The 24,991-nt window shown below is 38.6% G+C and overlaps 2 protein-coding genes across 7 annotated transcripts in view; one reads left to right on the plus strand and one right to left on the minus strand.

Annotated features, from left to right (window-relative positions):
* LOC129868611 (androgen receptor-like) overlaps positions 1 to 9,269 on the plus strand; it is a 63,603-nt gene extending 54,334 nt beyond the window's left edge. For both annotated transcript variants that reach the window (XM_055942732.1, XM_055942733.1), the window contains exons 6-8: positions 3,268 to 3,398; positions 3,647 to 3,798; positions 5,062 to 9,269. In XM_055942732.1, coding sequence (XP_055798707.1) covers positions 3,268 to 3,398; positions 3,647 to 3,798; positions 5,062 to 5,220 — 442 coding nt within the window. In that variant the 3' untranslated portion in view covers positions 5,221 to 9,269. The remainder of the gene's footprint in view (positions 1 to 3,267; positions 3,399 to 3,646; positions 3,799 to 5,061) is intronic.
* The window catches only part of LOC129868612 (oligophrenin-1-like), a 60,490-nt gene that overhangs the window by 2,256 nt on the left and 33,243 nt on the right, over positions 1 to 24,991 (minus strand). For 2 of the 5 annotated variants that reach the window (XR_008761783.1, XM_055942735.1), the window contains exons 23-24: positions 23,039 to 23,087; positions 18,839 to 22,724 (exon numbers count right to left, since the gene is read on the minus strand). The exons of 1 other annotated variant lie outside the window; for it this stretch is intronic. Coding sequence is in view for 1 of the 4 variants with exons in the window: in XM_055942735.1 (XP_055798710.1) it covers positions 22,713 to 22,724; positions 23,039 to 23,087 (61 nt within the window). In the remaining 3 variants the exon portion in view is untranslated. Of the gene's footprint in view, positions 1 to 18,838; positions 23,088 to 24,991 lie in introns of those variants that run through there. 2 more of the 5 variants (XM_055942737.1, XM_055942736.1) reach the window with 2 other exon arrangements.

Genomic DNA, 24,991 nt, shown 5'->3' on the forward strand with positions numbered 1-24,991 from the left:
CACAGATTATCCCTCTCTTAATATATTCCCGATAAACTCCCCAACCCCGCTCTGATTTTTCATTGGCTCATTCTCTTTATACTGTATCTCACCCTGACCCTCACTGCCCCACTCCCTCCTCTCTTCCAATAATGGCACCGGATGGGATGGCTGTCATTTTACGGGCTCCTAACTAACTGTGCTATTTTTATTTTTATTTTTCGCATTGTTTATAACTCATTTTGTACATAATGTTGCTGCTACCGTCTCTTATGACCGAAAAGAGCTTCTGGACATCAGAACAGTGATTACTCACCTCGAACTGGACAAAGATTTTTTCTTTAATGAGTCCGAACGCAAAGGATATACTGCTTTGTCGTGCCTTGTAAGAATTTGCAGACGAGTAGTTAAACCACCACTACCCTACGTATTATTTGCCAACGTGCAATCATTGGAAAAGAAACTGGATTATCTATGATTAAGGCTATCCTACCAACGGGATATTAAAAACTGTAATATCGTATGTTTCACGAGACGCGGCTGAACGATGACACGGATAATATAGAGCTGGCTGGCTTCTCCTCGCATCGTCAGGATAGAGCAGCTACGTCTGGTAAGACGAGGTGCGGGGGTGTGTGTCTATTTGTCAATAACTGCTGGTGCGTGGTGTCTAATATTAAAGAAGTCTTGAGGTATTGCTCGCCTGAGGTAGAATACCTCATGATAAGCTGTAGACCACACTATCTACCAAGATAGTTCTTATCTATGTTATTCGTAGCTGTCTATTTACCTCCACAAACCGATGCTGGCACTAAGACAGCAATCAATGAGCTGTATTAAGACCATAAGCAAACCAGAAAATGCTCATCCAGAAACAGCGCTCCTAGTGGCCGGGGACTTTAATGCAGGCAAACATAAATCTGTTTTACATCATTTCTGCCAGCATGTCACATGTGCAACCAGAAGAAGAAAAGAAACTCTAGACCACCTTTACTCCACACACAGAGATGCATACAAAGCTCTCCCCCGCCCTCCATTTGGCAAATATGACCATAAGTCTATTCTCCTGATTCCTGCTTACAAGCAAAAACTAAAGCAGGAAGTACCAGTGACTCGCTCAATACCGAAGTGGTTAGATGACACGGATGCTACACTACAGAACTGTTTTGCTAGCACAGACTGGAATATGTTCCGGGATTCATCCATTGGCATTGAGGAGTATACCACCTCAGTTACCAGCTTCATCAATAAGTGCATTGACGATGTCGTCACCATAGTGACCGTAAGTACATATCCCAACCAGAAGGCATGGATTACAGGCTAAATCCGCACCGAGCTAAAGGCTATGGCTGCCATTTCAAGGAGCGGGGCACTAATCCGGATGCTAATAAGGCATCCAGCTATGCCCTCAGACAAACCATCAAACAGGCAAAGCGTCAACACAGGACTAATATTAAATCCTACGACACCTGCTCTGATGCTCATCGGATGTGGCAGGGCTTAAAAAACAATTACAGACTACAAAGGGAAACCCAGCTGCGAGCTGCCCAGTGACGCAAGCCTACCAGACTAGCTAAATGCCTTTTAAGCTCGCTTCGAGGCAAGTAACACTGAAGCATGCATGAGAGCACCAGCTGTTCCGGACGACTGTGTGATCATGCTCTCCGTAGCCGATGTGAGAAAGACCTTTAAACAGGTCAACATTCACAAAGCAGCGGTGCCAGACGGATTACCAGGATGTGTACTCAAAGCAGGCGCGGACCAACTGGCAAGTGTCTTCACTGACATTTGCCTGACCGAATCTATAATACCTACATGTTTCAAACAGACCAACATAGTCCCTGTGCCCAAGAAAGCGAAGGTAACTTGCTTAAATGATTACCGCCCCGTAGCACTCACGTTGGTAGCCATGAAGTGCTTTGAAAGGCTGGTCAAGGCTCACATCAACACCATCATGCCCTTTCCCAACAGGACAAAAGGAACACCTATGTGAGAATGCTGTTCATTGACTACAGCTCGGCGTTCAACACCATAGTGCCCACAAAGCTCATCACTAAGCTAAGGACCCTGGGACTAAACACCTCCCACTGCAACTGGATCCTGGACTTCCTGACGAGCCGCCCCCAGATGGTAAGGGTAGGCAACAACACCTTTTCCACGCTGATCCTCAACACTGGTGCCCCTCAGGGGTGCATGCTTAGTCTCCTCCTGTACACCCTGTTCACCCACGACTGCGTGGACAAGCATGACTCCAACACCATCATTAAGTTTGCTGACGACACAACAGTGTTAGGCCTGATCACCGACAACGATGAGACAGCCTATAGGGAGGAGGTCAGAGACCTGGGAGTGTGGTGCCAGGACTACAACCTCTCCCTCAATGTGAGCAAGACAAAGGATCTGATCGTGGACTCTCAGAAAAGGAGGGCCACACACACACATCAACATCAAAGAGGCTGAAGTGGAGCGGGTCGAGAGTTTCAAGTTCCTTAGTGTCCACATCACCAACAAACTATCATGGTCCAAACACACCAAGACAGTTGTGAACAGGGAACGAAAACACCTTTCCCCCCTCAGGAGACTCAGGAGATTTGGCATGGGTCCCCAGATCCTCAAAAGGTTCTACAGCTGCACCATCGAGAGCATCCTGACCGGTTGCAACGACGCCTGGTATGGCAACTGCTCGGTATCTGACCGTAAGGCGCTACGGAGGGTAGTGCGTATGGTCCAGTACATCACTTGGGCCAAGCTTCCTGACATCCAGGACCTATATACTAGGCGGTGTCAAAGGAAAGCCCAACAAATTGTCAAAGACTCCAGTCACCCAAGTCATAGACTGTTCTCTCTGCTACCGCATGGTAAGCAGTACCAGAGCGCCAAGTCTAGGACTTAAAGGCTCCTTAACAGCTTCTATCCCCAAGCCATAAGACTGCTGAACAATTAATCAAATGGTCACCGGACTATTTACATTGATTCCGCCCCCCCGTTTATTATCTTTGCAAAGTCACTTTACAAATGACCTCGACTAACCTGTATACCCGCACATACCGGTACCCTCTGTATATAGCCTCGTTATTGTTATGTCATTTTCTTGTGTTACTTTTAGATTATTATTTTTTTTTTTACTTTAGTTTATTTAGTAAATCTTTTCATAACTCTATTTATTGAACTGCATTGTGGTTAAGGGCTTGTAAGTAAGCGTTTCACGGCAAGGTCTACATATACCTGTTGTATTCGGCACATGTGACAAATACAATTTGATTTGATATGATTCTCTCTCGTCCCCAGCCATCGGATGCACATCTCCAGCATGTTCGAGCACTGCATACGGATGAGACACCTCTCCCAGCAGTTTGTCCTGCTGCAAGTCACTCATGAAGAGTTCCTCTGCATGAAGGCCCTGCTCCTCTTCAGCATCAGTGAGTGTTGCTGCCCAGCCCACTTAAAATAATGTAGAGAGCCTCACATTGTGTATTTCCTTTTTTCATTAAATTGATTTCCAAGCAATGTCCTAGTCAAAGCCATTTTCATAATACTGTCGAAATGATCCAGTACAATCAGAGATAGCTTTGATTTATAAAACCAAACAGTGTATTATCAATAGTTGAGCAACAGAAATGCAATATTGTGGACAAAACAACAATACCGTTGCTTGTCTCCTTCGCAGTTCCAGTCGATGGTCTTAAGAGTCAGAAGTACTTTGATGAATTGCGGCTGACCTACATCAATGAACTTGATCGCGTCATTAACTATGGAAGGAAGTCCAACTGCTCTCAGAGGTTCTATCAGCTCACCCGCCTCCTGGATTCCCTCCAACCGGTGAGAGACAATGTGCATCCTCAATAACTGTATTTGATTTATTCTGTTGTCATAGAATGTATCGAGCCTTAATGACAATCTTAAATTACAGTACTAAGATTTAATGACATATTTTATCTAAGTGATAAAAGTCTAACTTTGTCATGTTTAACTAAACAAAAACAGATAATGCGACAGAATTGTAATGGAGTGGGTAACATGTGTGCTATCTCACCTTATTCGCTGAGTGCTCTGCTATATATGACAATGACTTCAAATGAGCCAAGTTCGAGAACATTGGGAAACGATGGCATTCCTCTTTTTTGAGACGTCACCTCATTTCACGTTTTCGGCAGTTATGCCTTCATCAGAGCATCAAGAGATGTGCCAAAGCCATCGTTCTTTACGCAAGTGCCTAGGTGATAATTACAATTGTCCATACCGTTGTGAGGGCAGTGCATAGTGGTATTCAAAACATTAGCCAACAAACAATTGTTACAATATATATATAGAAATACATATACAAATATACAGCACAAATACACAGATCAGCACAATAAATTCAACAAATAGCATTTAGGTATTCATGATGATGTAGGAAATTTGAGATATTTTCTTACAATTAATTACTTCCTAGTGCACAATAAAGACTACAAAAGTAGATGCTTTGGGGTATAAAAAATGTACGTCTGGATAGAAATATTGCGACTGAATGTGGGAAAATATACATGAGCATACAAATGACAGCGCGGCCAAATAGTCTACAAGAATAATCTGAATGAGAACTCATTGTTTAGACCAGGGTTTCCCAAACTTGTTCAATCACAATCTTTCTATGCAGATGTTTATTTCCCATACCCCAATGCATCTATTTTTGTAAGCTTTATTGTGCATTAGTTAGTAACTAATTGCGCCAACATATCTCAAATTTCCTACATCATGAATACCTAAATGCTATTTGTCGAGTATATTGTGCTGATCTGTGTATTTGAATATGTATTTGTATATATAGTAACAATTGCTTGAATACCACTATGTACCACCCTCACACAGGCAATTGTAATTAACACTTATGCATTTGCATAAAAACGATGGCTTTGGCACATCTCTTGATGCTCTGATGAAGGCATAACTGCCGAAACACGTTAGCCTGCCCGGACAAAAATATAAAGGTGAAATGAGGTGACGTCTTAAACATTTTGGAGTGGCGCCGTTTCCAAATGTTAATTTGAAGTGACAGAATTGTAACTTTGTATTTTCTCTGTCCATCTCTCCAACAACCAGATCGTGAGGAAACTCCAGCAGTTTACATTTGATCTGTTTATCCAGGCCCAGTCTCTGCCCACCAAGGTCAGCTTTCCAGAGATGATTGCCGAGATAATCTCAGTGCATGTGCCAAAGATCCTGGCAGGCTTGGCCAAACCAATCCTTTTCCACAAGTAGCAAGTAGCAGGATTTGCCATCCTCCCGAGAAAATCTGATCCGATCCAAGCTGACTCTATAACCCTACAGAGCCAGGGCTCTTGGTTTCTCTGCCATTGTTTTCTCTCTCTCAGCTACTTTTCTTTTTTATCGAATAGCTCAACGTACCATTTTTAAATCATTACATCATCACAGTAGTTTAGCTGCTTATCAGACATAATTGAGATCATTTTCTCAAATAGGCAGCAAGGTTTTAGCATTTATATCAAGAGTTGCAAGGTGTCACCGTGTTGACGGCCCTATCTGTCCTGTATTTCAAGAACAAATATCACACAAGACCAGTGGGGTTATGTCAAATGTAAGAAACAGAAGAATACCATTCGTTGACTGAATGAAAATAAAACGAATAAAACTAAATAATAAAACTAACAAATGCAGAAATTGTTAAAAATATCTATGCATATCTTTACTTTTGGAACTTTCATGAGATTGTGCTATGTTCATTTAAAAAACAACTACCAAAAGGAATGTGGAATTAGTCGTTTACAGCATACTCACATACATACACAATAGTCTATCTGTATTTACTAGCTAAATTGCATATATATATATACAACGCATACATCACTACATTTATTGTACAGTACTTACAACTTTCTTGCTAGTTATTTAGTCAGTGAACAAACAATACATTCTAATGGTACGTCATAATTTCATCTGATTATGGGAAATGTTGTAATAATTCACCCAAACGTGACTTAGTAATTATAGACACACAGAGTGAGACAATTGCAAATAATACATTTTCAGACATATTTAGTGGCAGTGGATCTTTAAAAGTATACTATGAAGATATAGTATGAAACCTGCTACAACTTGGCTGCACATTCTGTCTCTTCATGTAGTATCAGGAGGCCAAATGATTTGGTCAAACGGAGCATACCCATAATCTCTCAATGCTGAAAATGCTCTTATAAGGTTTAACATGGCCTGAATATTTTCATTATTTAGTTCATGCTCCATGTGTTTGTAGATGTTAGAATGCTTCGATCTTTATTGAAAACAATGCATGCCAGGTGTACATTTTGCAAGTTCAGTGCAGCTATGATAGTTATTGTGTTCAGAGTAATCTCCAATCTGCCATTCTACCTGTAAAAGCATGTTGACATTTCATTAGTTTAGATTGAGTCAAGTCAAATATTACCGCTTTTTTCACATTATTTCTTATTAAGACATCGTCTTTTCTTGATGATTCATTCTGGTTTTGCAGTTAAGTGCCAAACAGGGACATTTTATTCTCTGCACTAGCAAAACATTCTGACATTACACCATTATTATACCAAAACAAGTCTTTTTATACAATAATCTGTACTTTTGCTTGTTTCAAAAAGTAGTGAAAAACCACAAAAACAATCAAGAAAAGCTCTGTTATAAGATCCATAACATGCAAACTATGTTTAAACTAAGTGAGTGTGGTCTTTTTGTTCAGATACCTCAACAAAAATGTCAACAGGTGCTAAACTATGGGATTCAATGATAGCACGGGATAGTCCCTGACTTTGCTTTTATATGCCAACTGTATCTTAAATTGCTACATCAAATCAAACCGTTTCATATTTTAGACTAGGTGAAATGCATTGTCATATTTAGAAATTAATTTAAATGCCTTTAAAATGCTGAAATCTTCATGCAAATATCTGGAAAACAGCAAAACTCCAGAAAGGTCACATGTTCATGGCCTCGACATCTGATTGAACAAATGGTGGTTCAACATTGGCTGAACCAGTAATGTTAAATGGAGTTTGCTGGGAAGCATCTTGACGCTCTAAATACTATAGGCTGTGGAAAGAATGGGTTGTCAGAATACACTTTACGTTTGACAGCCACAAGCACTATGCAATTACTTGCAGGTGTTTACCCATTTATAACAACACCATAGCTGCTTAATTAGAATATATGACTCCAGACTGAAACCTAGGCCAAGTTGAAAGTGCTTTATAGAAAAAAAGTGACTGTTAATATTTGTCCCTAAATAGACCACATCAAACCTACAACAGGTAGCACTTACTGTAATCAATTAGTGTTACAATACACATGCTTCTCAGATTTTAAGCAGTGATTGCTTGCACCTTTCTTTGCCTGACACCATAAAAATGTCCAGGGATGAATCAAAAGATAATTTGACAGCAGTAGTTTTTGTTGTTGTTCTGTCACCATAAATGGCAATAACATGCATCCTTCACAACAATTGCACTCATTCTCAGACACATGCATGTGACGCATGCAAGAATGGAAGCGTTAGAACTCCAGTCTACTCTGGGCATGCAGAAAACCAGTCAATTATAGTGCTGTTATATATTTCTTCAATAGCTTGTGCATAAAAATCCAAATCAACTGTATACATTGTGACTTAAATCCTTTAACGCATATTACCATTAGTCAATTGAGACCATAATCAAATGCATTTGTACAAATGTAAGTTCAAGTTGTTGTTGTTCTTGTGTTGTGAGGAACTTTACTTGTTGACCACCATAATTCTTATAAATGTACTGCAATAATATGGATCTCAATTCAATGAAACCACATTGCAATATTCAAGCAGTAGCACAAATCTAAACATACCTTTTCCGTTATAAACAAAATGGCAAAATGGTTTTGGTAGAAACAGCAGGTAGTGCTTTCAGTTTTCAGACACGTGTGCATGACAGCAGTTGTGTAAACAAGGATACTGCATAAATATTGCTATGGCAGATTTAATTGAATTCGGCCCTAGGTTACAATTGCCCATCTGAAAACATCTGATCTTTTCTCGTCGTAGAGACATTGGCTATGCCTACATAAAAGCAATAAAACAATTAATTTGAATATTGATAAGAAAATGTTTTAATACATCAGATGACAATTTGTAAAAGTCATGGGCTCATACTTTACATTGGTATTGTCGTATTCCTTTGTTAATCATCTTGATAATAAAATATCCTCATTACAGGGTTTTCCTTGAAAGAACATCCCAAATCAGAGACCTTAAATCAGCAAAAAATATTTCTATGAGTAGTAATTCAATATTAAAGCCATAGATTTGCCTTAAAAAGCATAGAGATTTTGTACCATATATTATTTTAGATTAATATATGGTACAATTGTTATGATTCAATTGTCTGTAAAGTAAAATTATCAGCAGTTGTGTCTACCATACTGATTCCACATTACTTAACTTGAACTCTGAGGTAAATGACAAGGTAAATGAGTTGGTAAAATAGTTTCTGATTTAAGGAAAATATCACAAAGATAAAGCTATTTCTCTTCATACAGCCAGTAGTCATGCTCTGACTGCTTTGTTTATCATATAAAACATTTTCAACATGCCTTTTAGATTGACTTGGAGAACAGAATTGCACTGCCAAGCAATAAACAATTTGCCATAATAAACTTTACTTTAAATGTACCATGGTAGACCAACATTGAATCATAATGACAAAATCTATTTCAAGAAAATCCAGTTCCTAGAATTGATGCTTTCATACTGTTGTTATTAGTGGTAATGCTGGTATGTAAAATGTTATATATAAGTAAATTACATCACAAGTATATTAAAATGTCAAAATGGACACAGCTGTATGTATTTATAAACCATATTAGCCTGGTTTTGTGTAAATGGTACAATGACTTTGTGCACATGTAACTGATTTTAAAAAATTATTGGGAAATCAATTGTTAATGCTTTTTAACTACCTTCTGTAGTATTGACGATGTACTCTATGTGTTTTGTGCGATTTTTTTTTTAACTGCAAACTTGCATAACTTTTTAAAGATATTTGAGGCAATTCTGACCATCAAAATGATGTTACCTAATATTTGAAAGTTTGTAGTATTTCTACAATTTATCATGTGAAGTGACTACTAGTGAATGTGTCATTATTTAAAAATGCCCCACCCCCTCCACCCATAATCTGTAAATTGATTGTTCATTTTCAGCTATTGATATGAATTGTGTCAGATAAGTCTTAGTGTAAATCGGGTTTTGTTTGTTTGTGTTCCTTTGCATATTATTAAAAACGATAAAAAATGTAGTGTGTGTGAACTTTATTTACATACTGAAGTTATTTTATGTTAACTTTCCTAATATTTTTCTAAAATCTCTGAAGCCATCTTGTGTGCACCAGCTAGCGATCTACTCAGTTTATTTTGGGGGATGAAGTAAAAATATGAGCTAATGGAAACAGCTGATTCAGACCATCCCCACTACAGAACCACTATGAAAATTCTGGTTAAAATCCCGCCTCCACTTCAAGCACTAACTTGATTCATCAAAATAATTAGTGATGATGCTCTTCACCAGAAGATGTTTGTTCCCCTATCTCAGATTAAGCAAATATCGCCAACAGATGTCAACATTTACGTTTATGTTCTGTCATGAGAAATTAGCTATTGACCAGCACCCGCCTACATTATTTCTTTTTTTACCCAACCTCACCAATAAACACTTCATGTGCAGTAATTAGCCTAAACATTTCTCAGAAAGACATTTTGGTCATTCTTGCATTTTTTTTTTAAATGCATTTGGGTACATCTTCCCATACTAAATCAACTAATATGTCAGCTTAATGATTTCAATGTTTAACCATTATGATAACATTGTGCCACCAGTAGGAGTAGTAACATCAATGATGGTAACATCAATTACACATTTTTGGTAATTGAGGACTTTCTTAAATTGAGTAACACCAATAGCTAGGTTTCCATCCAATTGGTAACAGATTTTCATGTGAAAATTCTAAAATACTCATTAAGAAAATAGGCACATTTTCCCACCAAATGGTCTTGTTGCAGATAAAAAGCATTGGAAATGGAAATGAGCATCAAGCTCATCACCGTGCACTTTCCCCACCTTGTGAAGTTCATCATAATGTATTTAATCTGTAGTCTAATAAACTGCATGGTTTCCCGAGTTGTAGTGGGAGGACCACACGACATAACATTGCGTGACTCCAAGTTGATTTCCCAAGTTATTATATCAATATTTGCTCATAAAGGCGTTTCCGTCGCCATTTCTCACATAATTCATTTTACCGATCTCACCATATAGAATGAACAAATTATCTGTCTGCATTTATAGAATTGTACCGAAACCTGTTGTTTCCATCACAGCTGTTATTATTATTATTTTTTTTTAGATATGTTATGACTTTAGATGGTATGAAATACTAAAAAAGTGGTTAGCTAATAACTTTCTTTAATATACACTGAGTATACAAAACACTAAGAACAACTGCTCTTTCCATGACAGACTGACCAGGTGAATCCTGGTGAAAGCTTTGATCCCTTATTGATGTCACTTGTTAAATACACTTCAATCAGTGTAGATGAAGGGGAGGAGACAGGTTGAAAAAGTTTTTTAAGCCTTGAGACAATTGAGACATGGATTTTGTATGTGTGCCATTCAGAAGGTGAACGGGCAAGACAAAAAAGTGCCTTTTAACAGGGTATGGTAGTACGTGACAGGCACACCGGTTTGTTTTTCATGCTCAACAGTTTTTTGTGTGTATCAAGAATGGCCAACCACAGAAAAGGACATCCAGCCAACTTGAAACAACTGTGGGAAGCATTGGAGTCAACATGGGCCAGCATCCCTGTGGTGGGGTGGAGGGGGTTTATTCAGTGTGCCCAACACCAGATAGCAGTTTAGCACTGGAGGGAATGCTCAAGGTCAGTGTATATCTTTGTAATAAGTGATTGATTTTCAAGGCAGTAACACCAATGGCATCAAACTTGTGTACAAATATTATATTTGTAAATATATATACAGTACAGGTCAAAAGTTTGGACACACCTACTCGTTATAGGGTTTTTATTTACTTTTACTATTTTCTATGTTGTAGAATAATAGCAAAGACATCAAAACTATGAAATAACACACATGGAATCAAGTAGTAACCCAATTTTTTTTTTTTTTTCAAATCAAAATATATTTTATATTCTTCAAAGTTGCCAACCTTTGCCTTGATGACAGCTTTGTACACTCTTGGCATTCATGATGCTCTCAACCAGCTTCATGAATAATTATTTACCAACAGTTTTGAAGGAGTTCCCACATAGCACTTGTTGGCTGCTTTTCCTTCACTCTGCAGTCCAACTCATCTCAAACCATCTCAATTGGGTTGAGGTTGGGTGATTGCAGAGGCCAGGTCATCTGATGCAGCACTCTCCTTGGTCCCTTACACAGCCTGGAGGTGTTTTTGAGGTCATTGTCCTGTTGAAAAACAAATGATAGTCTCACTAAGCACAAACCAGATTGGATGGTGTATTGCTCCAAATGCTGTGGTAGCCATGCTGGTTAAGTGTGCCTTGAATTCTAAATATATCACTGAGTGTCACCAGCAAAACACCCCCACACCATCACACCTTCTCCTCCATGCTTCATGTGGGAATCACACATGCAGAATGCTTTTCCAACAGTCCGGTTTAATGTCTAATGTCCACCGGTCTAATGTCCATTCCTTGTGTTTCAAGTCTCTTCTTCTTATTGGTGTCCTTTAGTAGTGGTTTCTTTGCAGCAATTCGACGATGGAGGCCTGATTCATGCAGTATCCTCTGAACAGTTGATGTTGAGATATGTCTGTTACTTGAACTCTGTAAAGCATTTATTTGGGCTGCAATCTGAGGTGCAGTTAACTCTAATGAACTTATCCTCTGCAGCAGAGGTAACTCTGGGTCTTCCTTTATGTGGATGTCGTCATGAGAGCCAGTTTCATCATAGCGCTTGATGGTTTTTGCGACTGCACTTGAAAAAACTTTCAAAGTTCTTGAAATGTCCCGGATAGACTGACCTGCATGTCTTAAAGTAATGATTGACCGTTGTTTCTCTTTGCTTATTTGAGCTGTTCTTGCCATAATATGGACTTGGTATTTTACCAAATAGGGCTATCTTCTGTATACCACCCATACCTTGTCAAAATACAAGTGATTGGCTCAAATGCATTAAGAAGGAAAGAAATTTCACTTTTTTTTTAACAAGGCACACCTGTTAATTGAAATGCATTCCAGGTGTCCACTACATGAAGCTGGTTGAGAGAATGCCAAGAGGGTGCAAAGCTGTCATCAAGGCAAAAGGTGGCTACTTTGAAAAATCTCAAAAATAGAATATATTTTGATTTGTTTAACACTTTTTCTGTTACTACATGATTCCATATGTGTTAATTCATTGTGTTGATGTCTTCACTATTATTCTACAATGGTGAAAGAAATCATGGAATGAGTAGGTGTGTCTAAACTTTGACTGGTACTGTATATACAGTGCATTCAGGAACGTGTTCAGACCCCTTGACTTTTTTCACATTTTGTTAGGTTACAGCTTTATTCAAAAGTTTTGTTCTTTCAAACTACATACAATATTTTTCCCACTTTTGCTTCATTAAATAGTACCCACAAAACACCAGTCTCAACGTCAACAGTGAAGAGGCGACTCCGGGATGCTGGCCTTCTAGGTAGTTGCAAAAAAAAGCCATATATCAGACTGGCCAATAAAAAGAAAAGATTAAGATGGGCAAAAGAACACAGACACTGGACAGAGGAACTCTACCTAGAAGGCCAGCATCCCGGAGTCGCCTCTTCACTGTTGACGTTGAGACTGGTGTTTTGCGGGTACTATTTAATGAAGCTTCCAGTTGAGGACCTGTGAGGTGTCTGTTTCTCAAACTAGACACTCTAATGTACTTGTCTTCTTGCTCAGTTGTGCACCGGGGCCTCCCACTCTTCTTTCTATTCTGATTAGAGCAAATTTGCGCTGTTCTGTGAAGGGAGTAGTACACAGCGTTGTACCAGATCTTCAGTTTCTTGGCAATTTCTCGCATGGAATAAATAGCCTTCATTTCTCAGAACAAGAATAGACTGACGAGTTTCAGAAGAAAGTTCTTTGTTTCTGGCTATTTTGAGCCTGTAGTCACTCTGAGGAAGGCACAGTGATTCCGAAACGTTGGTAAATACCCATGAAATGGCTGTAAGATTATACATGGAGTGTGTGACTTTCTTTATTTTGATAGTTTATAGTTTATTCGCCGTTAGTCAGCACCTCCACACAAACTATTATTCTGGGTGTGCGCTAGCTCATGTTTTTTTATGAGCCTGTAATTAACCACACAAATGCTGATGCTCCAGATACTCAACAAGTCTAAAGAAGGCCAATGTTATTTCTTCTTAATTCAGAACAACAGTTTTCAGCTGTGCTAACATAATTGCAAAAGGGTTTTCTAATGATTTTAAAAATTTTAAAATTATAAACTTGGACTAGCAATCTCACACAAATTATCAATGAACCTACCAGGTACAACCCCAAATCCGTAAACACGGGCACCCTCATAGATATCATCCAAACTATCTCGCCCTCCAAATACACCTCCGCTGTTTTCAGCCAAGATATCAGCGATCACTGCCTCATTGCCTGCATCTGTAATGGGTCTGCGGTCAAACGACCACCCCTCATCACTGTCAAACGCTCCCTAAAACACTTCAGCGAACAGGCCTTTCTAATCGACCTGGCCGGGGTATTCTGGAATGACATTGACCTCATCCCGTCAGTAGAGGATGCCTGGTTATTCTTTAAAAGTGCCTTCCTCGCCATCTTAAACAAGCATGCTCCATTCAAAAAATGTAGAACCAGGAATAGATATAGCCCTTGGTTCACTCCAGACCTGTCTGCCCTTGCTTGACCAGCAGAAAAATATCCTGTGGCGTTCTGCATTAGTATCGAATAGCCCCCGTGATATGCAACTTTTCAGGGAAGTTAGGAACTTCAGGGAAGTTAGGAACTTTTTCAAACAGAAGTTTGCATCCTGTAGTATAAACTCAAAAAAGTTCTGGGACACCGTAAAGTCCATGGAGAAAAAGAGCACCTCCTCCCAACTGCCCACTGCACTGAGGCTAGGAAACACTGTCACTACCGATAAATCCACAATAATTGAGAATTTCAATAAGCATTTTTCTACGGCTGGCCATGCATTCCACCTGGCTACCCCTACCCCGGTCAACAGCCCTGCGCTCCCCTCAGCAACTCGCCCAAACCTCCCCCACTTCTCCACCTAAATCCAGATAGCTGATGTTGTGAAGGAGCTGCAAAATCTGGACCCCTACAAATCAGCCGGGCTAGACAATCAGATTACCGACCATTTCGAATCTCACCATACCTTCTCCACTATGCAATCTGGTTTCAGAGCTGGTCATGGGTGCAGCTCAGCCACGCTCAAGGTCCTAAACAATATCATAACCGCCATCGATAAGAGACATTACTGTGCAGCCGTATTCATCGACCTGGCTAAAGCGTTCGACTCTGTCAATCACAACATTCTTATTGGAAGACTCAACAGCCTTGGTTTCTCAAATGATTGCCTCGCTTGTTTCACCAACTACTTCTCCGATAGAGTTCAGAATGTCAAATCGGAGGGACTGTTGTCCGGACCTCTGGCAGTCTCTATGGGGGGGCCACAGGGTTCAATCCTCGGGCCGACTCTCTTCACTGTATACATCAATGATGTCGCTCTCGCTGCTGGTGATTCTTTAATCCACCTCTACACAGACGACACCATTCTGTATACCTCTGGCCCTTCTTTGGACACTGTATTAACTAACCTCCAGAAGAGATTCAATGCAATACAACTCTCCTTCCGTGGCCTACAACTGTTCTTAAATGCAAGTAAAACTAAATGCATGCTCTTCAACCATTCGCTGTCCGCACCAGCCCACCCGTCCAGCATCACTACTCTGGACGGTTCTGACTTAGAATATGTGGACCACTACAAATACCTAGGTGTCTGGTTAGACTGTAAACTCTCCTTCCAGACTCACATTAAACATCTCCAATCCAAAATTAGATCTAGAATCGGTTTCCTATTTCACAACAAAGCATCCTTCACTCATGCTGCCAAATATACCCTCGTAAAACTGACCATCCTACCGATCCTCGACTTCGGTGATGTCATTTACAAAATAGCCTCCAACACTCTACTCAACAAATTGGATGCAGTCTATCACAGTGCCATTAATTTTGTCACCAAAGCCCCATATACTACCCACCACTGTGACCTGTATGCTCTCGTTGGCTGGCCCTCGCTTCATACTCGTCACCAAACCCACTGGCTCCAGGTCATCTACAAGTCTCTGCTAGGTAAAGCCCCGCCTTTTCTCAGCTCACTGGTCACCATAGCAGCACCCACCCGTAGCACGCGTTCAAGCAGGTATATCTCACTGGTCACCCCCAAAGCCAATTCTTCCTTTGGCCGCCTCTCCTTCCAGTTCTCTGCTGCCAATGACTGGAACGAACTGCAAAAATCTCTATAGCTGGAGACCTCCCTCACTAGCTTTAAGCACCAGCTGTGAGAGCAGCTCACAGATCACTGCACCTGTACATAGCTGTAAATAGCTGCATCTGTAAATAGCCCGTCCAATCTACCTCATCCCCAAATTTGAGTTGATTTATTTATTCATCTTGCTCCTTTGCACCCCAGTATCTCTACTTGCACATTCATCTTCTGCACATCTACCATTCCAGTGTTTAGTTGCTATATTGTAATTACTTAGCCACCATGGCCTATTTATTGCCTTACCTCCCTTATCCTACCTCATTTGCACTTGCTGTATATAGATTTGTCTACTGTATTATTGATTGTATGTTTGTTTATTACATGTGTAACTCTGTGTTGTTGTATGTGTGGAACTGCTTTGCTTTATCTTGGCCAGGTCGCAGTTGCAAATAAGAACTTGTTCTCAACTAGCATACCTGGTTAAATTAAGGTGAAATAAAAAAATAAAAAATAAAACACAACATGCCATTGGAACATAGGAGTGAGGGTTGCTAATAATGGGCCTCTGTATGCCTATGTAGATATTCCATAAAAAACCAGCCGTTTCCAGCTACAATAGTCATTTACAACATTAACAATGTCTACACTGTATTTCTGATCAATTTTATGTTATTTTAATGAACAACCTTTTTTGCTTTTCTTTCAAAAACAAGGGCATTTCTAAGTAACCGCAAACTTTTGAACGGTAGTGTGTATATATATATATATATGTATATATATTTTTTAATAGCCTTTGTTTTTATTTAACTATACAATATATTAAATACTTTTGTTTACTCTCCAGCATTCAAAATAATAGATATCTCTTAATTAACCCCAAAAACATGTAGTAGTAGCTAATAATATAATAACCGCCAATAATGTAATAGCTGCACATAATGTAATAACTTTTGCATTTATAATGTAATAAAAGGTGCTAATGTAATACATTGCCAATAATGTAATAAATATGCTGAACGTAATAACGTTTTTGTGCATAATGTAATAATTATTTTTATGCGTTGATCATTACATTATGAAGTGGGTAAAAAACAAACATAAATTGTGTCATAACTTTAACTTTTTTTTTTACAATAACTTTATTGTAATAACAACCAATCAAACATGTAAAACTAAATGGACTATTTATTTTCATGCATATCAAGTGTAATGCTTCAGGAATAGCTGACTATACACCAAACCACATTCCTTAATCCTAGCTCTGAAGCTTACTTTCACAGTAATATCAAGACACTCAATTGACACAATTGACTCCCCAATACACACCCAACAGCCCCTGCCCCCCCCCCCCCAATATAATCAAATGCAATAACTCCTAAGATGCTGTTAATTGTTAAAACAATGTTGAAACAATCCAAGACACTTTCAACAATTGTTTTTATGAAAAATATTTTATTTAATCAAACATTGTTCAACACTTAACAATCACAGTTTTATTCAACAAATGTGCCACTATTTTAACTTGTGCTCAAATCTTTAATGAACCAAAATCTTTAATTAACCAACATATTAATCTTATAAAACACTTAACCAAACTTTTCTCCACAATTAACAATTAACTAAAAGGTTATCCATGGGGATTTGGAAAAACAAAAATGAACAAAAAGGTTAGCCATCTGGGAATAGTCCTCTCTGACGGTCATAGGGGTGGTGTTGGTAGTGTTGGTGGGGACACTTAAGGCGGTGTGGGTGGGGCTACGCGCTGCCTCATAACTATTTTTCTACTGTATGGAGACAGTAGCCTGGTCAATCCTGGGATAAGGAGGAGTGAGAATTTTGAATATTACTGCGAGGTGTGTCTTTTTTTCTTGATGACACTGGATGTTTGCAATGTCAAACAAGTCTGCTTTGGCAATTAATGCAAATACAAAGTGTTCCTCAAGTGTGAGATACTGCATTCCATTAAAGAGAGTGTGATTTTAGGTTGTTATTACATTATTTGTTTACGTTATTACACTATAGATTTTTTAAATCTACTTTACCATGTAATAATCAGCATTATTACGTTATTACATTATGCGTTCATGATATTTAGCACATTATTTATGACAAAAGCAGCATTTATAACATTATACATGCACAAGTTATTACATTTTTAGCAGCTATTACATTATTGCCAGTTATTACATTATCAGTTGCTACACGTCACTACAACTCTACCCCTGTCCAGGGTTATCGTCGGATGGGGCCACAGTGTCTCCCGACTCCTCCTGTCTCAGCCTCCATTATTTATGCTGCAGTAGTTTATGTGTCGGGGGGCTAGGGTCAGTTTGTTATATCTGGAGTATTTCTCCTGTCTTATCTGGTGTCCTGTGTGAATTTAAGTATGCTCTCTCTAATTCTCTCTTTCTTTCTTTCCTTCTCTCTCTCGGAGGACCTGAGCCCTAGGACCATGCCTCAGGACTACCTGGCCTGATGGCTCCTTACTGTCCCCAGTCCACCTGGCCGTGCTGCTGCTCCAGTTCCAACTGTTCTGCCTGCGGCTATGGAACCCTGACCTGTTCACCGGACGTGCTACCTATCCCAGACCTGCTGTTTTCAACTCTCTAGAGACAGCAGGAGCGGTAGAGATACTCTGAATGATCGGCTATGAAAAGCCAACTGACATTTACTCCTGAGGTGCTGACCTGTTACACCCTCGACAACCACTGTGATTATTATTATTTGACCCTGCTGGTCATCTATGAACATTTGAACATCTTGGCCATGTTCTGTTATAATCTCCATCCGGCACAGCTAGAAGAGGACTGGCGATAAGCTGTACTGCTACATGTATCATTTCCACTGTTTATCGAAATCTCCCTTTTCTCAAATTCTGACTTTCTTAAAAAGGTCATTTGGGAGCAGCAATGTGTGTGTCATTTTTTATTCAGTATTATCTTGCCCTGGATCTGAGTTATAGTTGTTTTTTTATACAGTATTATCTTGCCCTGGATCTGAGATATAGTTGTTTTTTATACAGTATTATCTTGCCCTGGATCTGAGTTATAGTTGTTTTTATACAGTATTATCTTGCCCTGGATCTGAGTTATAGTTGTTTTTTTGTGTTATAGGGATTTGGATATGATCACACTAGTCCCTTTTGCTCCACTTATTAACCATTCTGATTCCACTTTTCATTGCTATTGAGACAGAGTGGAAAGAAAAAAAAAATGTTACTTTATTTTTCAATGTTTACCTAAACCATGCTGATACATGGGAAATGTTTCTTGAAAAACTCATTATAGAATGCATATAAGGGATAAAGAAAAGGAAAATGTAAACATTAGATAAGAAATGACAGGACATTGAAGAGCATATTGGTTTTATACAATCATATAATTTTGATGAATACAGTTGTTGTTCCTGTAAGAACAAATTACAGACACGGTCAAGCAGGTCAGACACATACAAGTAAATGTATGTTTCATGGTTCAAATGTTCACAGAAATAAAATGGGAGTTGAGACTCAATTTAAAGATGAAAAATCTCTGGGAACACCAATGACAAGATCTTAACTGCGCTGTCAATCTTTCACAAATTATTCTAAGACAGAAATCCTTAAAGACAACTAAATAAAATGCTCATCACCTTCCACACAACCCAGGATTCCTAACAATTCCCTTCACTGCTTAAACGATTTATTAAAATGTCCTTTTCACAACATTCCACAAATGAAACATTCATTAATGAATCAATTAAAATAAATCAATAAAGACAAGTTATCCGAATGTAGATAGAAAATATATATTTTTTAAAGGACCCACGTTAAGTGCAAAAAAGGTGGTTAAAAACATGTTAGATAAAATGGTTTCCTCCATAGTAAGTGTTGCTAAAGTTCAGGTAGGTAAATTACAGTCCTCACATCTGTGATACATTGACATTTTAATACATATTAGCTTTGCATAAACCTCCCCTCTTAATATAACGCATTCTTAAAATGACATAGTAATCTTCATTGTGAATTAATTTGCAAGTCTTTGAAATGGTACAAGCCACAAACCGGTTTAACAGTTGCTGGTCCTATGTGGGTTGTGTACCCACACTGGGTACACTGTACAGTACCTGCCAATGTAATTACTATGTACAGTTGAAGTCGGAAGTTTACATACACTTAGGTTGGAGTCATTAACACTAATTTTTCAACCACTCCACAAATTTCTTGTTGACAAACTATAGTTTTGGAAAGTTGGTTAGGACATCTACTTTGTGCATGACACAAGTCATTTTTCAGGAAATGTTTACAGACAGATTATTTCACTTATAATTCACAATTCCAGTTGGTCAGAAGTTTACATACACTCAGTTGACTGTGCCTTTAAACAGCTTGGAAAACTTCAGAAAATTATGTTATGGCTTTAGAAGCTTCTGATAGGCTAATCGACATCATTTGAGTCAATTGGAGGTATACCTGTGGATGTATTTCAAGGCCTACCTTCAAACTCAGTGACTCTTTGCTTGACATCATGGGAAAATCAAAAGAAATCAGCAAAGACCTCAGAAAAAAAATCGTAGACCTCCACAAGCCTGGTTCATCCTTGTGAGCAATTTCCAAATGCCTGAAGGTACCACGTTCATCTGTACAAACAATAGTACGCAAGTATAAACACCATGGGACCACGCAGCCATCATACTGCTCAGGATGGAAACACATTCTGTCTCCTAGAGTTGAACATACTTTGTTGCGAAAAGTGCAAATCAATCCCAGAACAGCAACAAAGGACTTTGTGAAGATGCTGGAAGAAACATGTACAAAAGTATCTATATCCACAACAAAACGAGTCCTATATTGACATAACCTGAAAGGCCGCTTAGCAAGGAAGAAGGCACTGCTCAAAAAACGCCATAAAAAAGCCAGACTAAGGTTTGCAAATGCACATGGGAACAAAGATCTTACTTTTTGGAGAAATGTCCTCTGGTCTGATGAAACAAAAATAGAACTGTTTTGAAGCACGAGGGTGGCAGAATCATGTTGTGGGGATGCTTTGCTGCAGGAGGGACTGGTGCATTTCACAAAATAGACAGCATCATGAAGATGGAAAATTACGTGGATATATTGAAGCAAAATCTCAAGACATCAGTCAGGAAGTTAAAGCTTGGTTACAAATGGGTCTTCCAAGTGGACAATGACCCCAAGCACACTTCCAAAGTTGTGGCAAAATGGCTTAAGGACAACAAAGTCAAGGTATCGGAGTGGCCATCACAAAGCCCTGACCTCAATCCTATAGAAAATTTGAGGGCAGAACTAAAAAAGCGTGTGCAAGAAAGGAGGCCTACAAACCTGACTCAGTTACACCAGCTCTGTCAGGAGGAATGGGCCAAAATTCACCCAAGTTATTGTGGGAAGCTTGTGGAAGGCTACCTGAAACATTTGACCCATGTTAAACAATTTAAAAGCAATGCTACCAAATACTAATTGAGTGTATTTAAACTTCTGACCCACTGGTAATGTGATGAAATAAATAAAAGCTGAAATAAATCATTTTCTCTACTATTATTCTGCCATTTTACATTCTTAAAATAAAGTGGTGATTCTAACTGACCTAAGACAGGGAATTTTTACTGGGATTAAATGTCAGGGATTGTGAAAACACGAGTTTAAATGTATTTGGCTAAGGTGCATGTAAACTCCCGGCTTCAACTGTAAATGGTGGTCTTAGTCACACTACATACATGTCACTACTTAATAAACATTCATGTTGGAGTGTTGTATGAATGACAGTACCCAAATGGAAATGGGGAGATGCCAACCATCAGTTTCAACAAAATAACAATGGCAAAAACTAGGACTGCTGAGCCTTCAAATAAACCAGTGCTAATTTGGCTTCCACTATCCAAAATAATTTAGTTACGAGTTCTTAAAGCTGAGATCTGAATAAGGTGAAACAGCATCAATGGTCGCCCCAGGCATAGATCTTATTTGTTTTAACTATGAAGAGGATAGTAGCATCTAGCATCGTGGTAAAAACAAGTCGTTGTACATACTGTGCTGTTCTATTGTGTGTGCAATGATGTCCGAAGGGGGGGAAAAACTGTGTTGGTTGTTGAAGTGTCTTTGTTGTTGTAATATCGCAAATGAACATGGCAGTTTCACCACTACGAATTTAGGGATTCCAGCTTTGAGGGTTCTTAAGAACATGGGAATGGTTGTGATTTTTTGACAGAGACACTTTCCCTCTAACAGCATCTAACATAGTGTGACAGAGAGTGGATCATTATTCGTTACTTATTATTTGCTATCATGGCTGGTACAGTAGGACTTTAAGCTTAACCAAATGAATTATGGTATTCAGCACATCAGAATTCCTGTGGTCTGTTTTCAATCATCAAAGTGCATCATGAACAGAAGGAGTATAGTCAACAGTCCTATCATATAACTCAAATCAAATAACATTTTATTTGTCACGTGCAAAATACAACAGGTGTAGACCTTACAGTGGAATGCTTACTTACAAGCCCCTAACCAACAATGCTTTAAGAAGTTAAGAAAAATAAGTGTTAAGTAAAAAATAGATAAGTAAAAAGTTGAAAATAAAAGTCACAAATAATTAAACGGCAGCAGTAAAATAACAACTGAGACTTAGAATCTGCACCTTTGGCTCTCAGTTTTGCTTTAAGATACTACAGTAGTTAACAATATTGTGCTACAACCGAGTCGCTTGCTTTCATTTCAACCTGTTACAGTAGGGTACTACAGTATAGCCTACATGTATGTGAATCCAAATGGTATTAGGTAGCTACAGTAGCTTGTTTTCGAGCAGTTTAAAAGTCAAATAACTGTATACTGGAACTAGCCACTTGGACCAGGATTCATTTAGTTAACATTACATAATTTAGTTAACGGGTAAGTTGTTTTTGTTTAAATTATATCATTACAGGGTTGATCCCATAGAATGTATAAATATCGATCCAGCTGTCAAAATCTCCAAGATTTGGATCAGACAGACATATAAAAGGCCTCCTTTAATAAACAGATTGTTTTCATATCTAGACTGGAGCTCCTTTATCACAAATTAAACAACATGTTAATTGGGTCCCTTATAGCAACAAGCAGGAGGGTGTCCACTGACAGGACAAAATGCACTCTGTTTCCTTTGTTCCACTACAGTACAGTATGTGTCCAGATACTCACTGCAGTTCCACAGGTCAGTGACAGGAGTAGAGGCCATGGAAACAGACTCATCAACTTAAATTCTAAGAGAAAATAAAGAGTGGTTTTGATCACAAAAGTACAAGGAAAATTATTTAAAAAACAAATGTGGAGAGGGCCCGGGCATTTACTTCTGGTTTAAGGGCAACATTTGTTCATAAAAGCTTAGCAAGGCCTATTTCAAACCAGTAACGTGTTTGAAACCCAATTCCAGGTATACTGTACGTATGAAGCTGAGCTATTATCTCAACTATCCCTAAATCGCTTCTGCAGTAGCTCAGTCAAACCATTACTCTCCCTCTGTCTGCTTGTTCACAAAGTGTAAGAGGGGAGGGGGTGAAATCACAGGACATCATACCTCCTCTTTCACATTGAGTAAAGTAGATGCTGGAGGTGAGACCGATGAGCTACATGAGGAAAGCAGAACAACCCATTAAACATGAAATAAGCAATGTCAGATACAATATTATTTAAAAATACATTTAGAATTTCTCCAACAGTTACAGTTGGCAAGCAATACTATTGTCTACATTAACCTGCCAGCTTCAAAGAACATCCCTCTACGTTATTATTCTGCATTTGCTTTACCCGCCTGGCTTGTGTATACAATAATTATTTAATTATTAAATACTATTATAATTGATGATTGAAGTTTATCATTACTGTATATACAGGTAACCGCCAAAATAAAGGAAACACTCCAGTAAATTAGGGATAGAAAGTATATTGAAAGCAGGTACTTCCACACAGGTGTAGTTCCTGAGTTAATTATGCAATTAACATCCCATCATGCTTAGGGTCATGTATAAAAATTCTGGGCATGCCATTATTTTGGCTACCATGACAATGCCCCCATCCACAGGGCACGAATGGTTACTGAATGGTTTGATAAGTATGAAAACGATGTAAGCCATATGCCATGGCCGTCTCAGTCACCCAATCGCAAAATAATTGAACACTTATGGGACATTCTGGAGCGGAGCCTGAGAAAGCGTTTTTCACCACCTTCAACACAACACTTAGCATCCCTCCGATAGAGTTCCAGACACTCGTAGAATCTATGCCACGGTGCATTAAAGCTGTCGCCCTATTAAGACACTTTATGTTGGTGTTTCCTTTATCTTGGTAGTTACCTGTAACAGCATACAATGATTTACTGGATTTGATCCAAACGGTCACTGAGACTACTGATCATTTGACATTTGAGGTTGGCCTCTATGCTAAATTTAGGACAAAACAACAGCCATCCCATCGGTGCCTGAGCTTTATTTATTCTGAAACTCAAGTGGTTCTTTCAAGGTTTAACTCATAGTTACCAGGTCACACCTGACACCAGGAAAACACAACATCACTCATGGCTCTATTTTAACAAACCTAACGCAATGTTGAATCTTAGCACTGGCGGTAGCACTTTAGGTTCAGTGGTATAAAAAATATTTTCAATATTTTTACAACTGGAATTATGGGCGCAGTAGATGAGAGAGGCAGGAAAGGGCTGGGTTTTGATGAATAAACAAGTTGTATGTGTTGATGATTGACTCTTCACTGACCAATCGGAACGTGCTCCATAACTAAATATGCGTTTTCTTGAAGTTGTGTATTTACAGTCTTATGTATTGCGTTGGAATCAACTCCAATTCAAATGTTAGTACATTATAGGCCAGTTAGTTAAAAATAGCCTACAGAAACAAAATGTATGTAGGCCTATCCCATCTTTTCTAAATATGTTGAACATGTAAGAAGCCTAATTGTATAGCTTCAATATGGAAATATACTGTTAAACATAGCATTCACATTGATATAGGGGCTAGGCCTATAGTAAATTGAATTATGTCTGCCATGTCTGAGCCATGGACATGCCAAACGTTGTCAATAAGCAAGATTAAATTCACTATTGATAAGGCTTCAAAAGAGAGTGAATATTTGTAATCAAATGAAACAAGTTGTTTTAAATAGGCTATGTCTTAATACAGTTACAGGCACTACAATTCAAGATGGCACTATCCATACCTCTAATAAACCTGGTTCATTATCAAAATCCTAAAAATAGAGATGTTTCTATATTAAATGCACATGTTTAGTATTAGTGGATGGAATTTCTTTGCTTAGTTTACTTCCTAATGTGTTTCCATTCCCCTTTAAAAATAGTTTATTTTCTTGTCTCTACACTTTACATTTTAGCCTCAAGGCAAAAGCAGAGTTAGCCTACTAATAGCTAACAAAATCTCTTCACCAAGTAATGCTAGCCAATCAAAAATGAATGATTACCCCTCTAATACGAATATAAAAGTACTGTAGGCCTAACTTACCA

This window comes from Salvelinus fontinalis, chromosome 13 (assembly GCF_029448725.1).
Source record: "Salvelinus fontinalis isolate EN_2023a chromosome 13, ASM2944872v1, whole genome shotgun sequence".
Lineage (NCBI taxonomy): Eukaryota > Metazoa > Chordata > Actinopteri > Salmoniformes > Salmonidae > Salvelinus > Salvelinus fontinalis.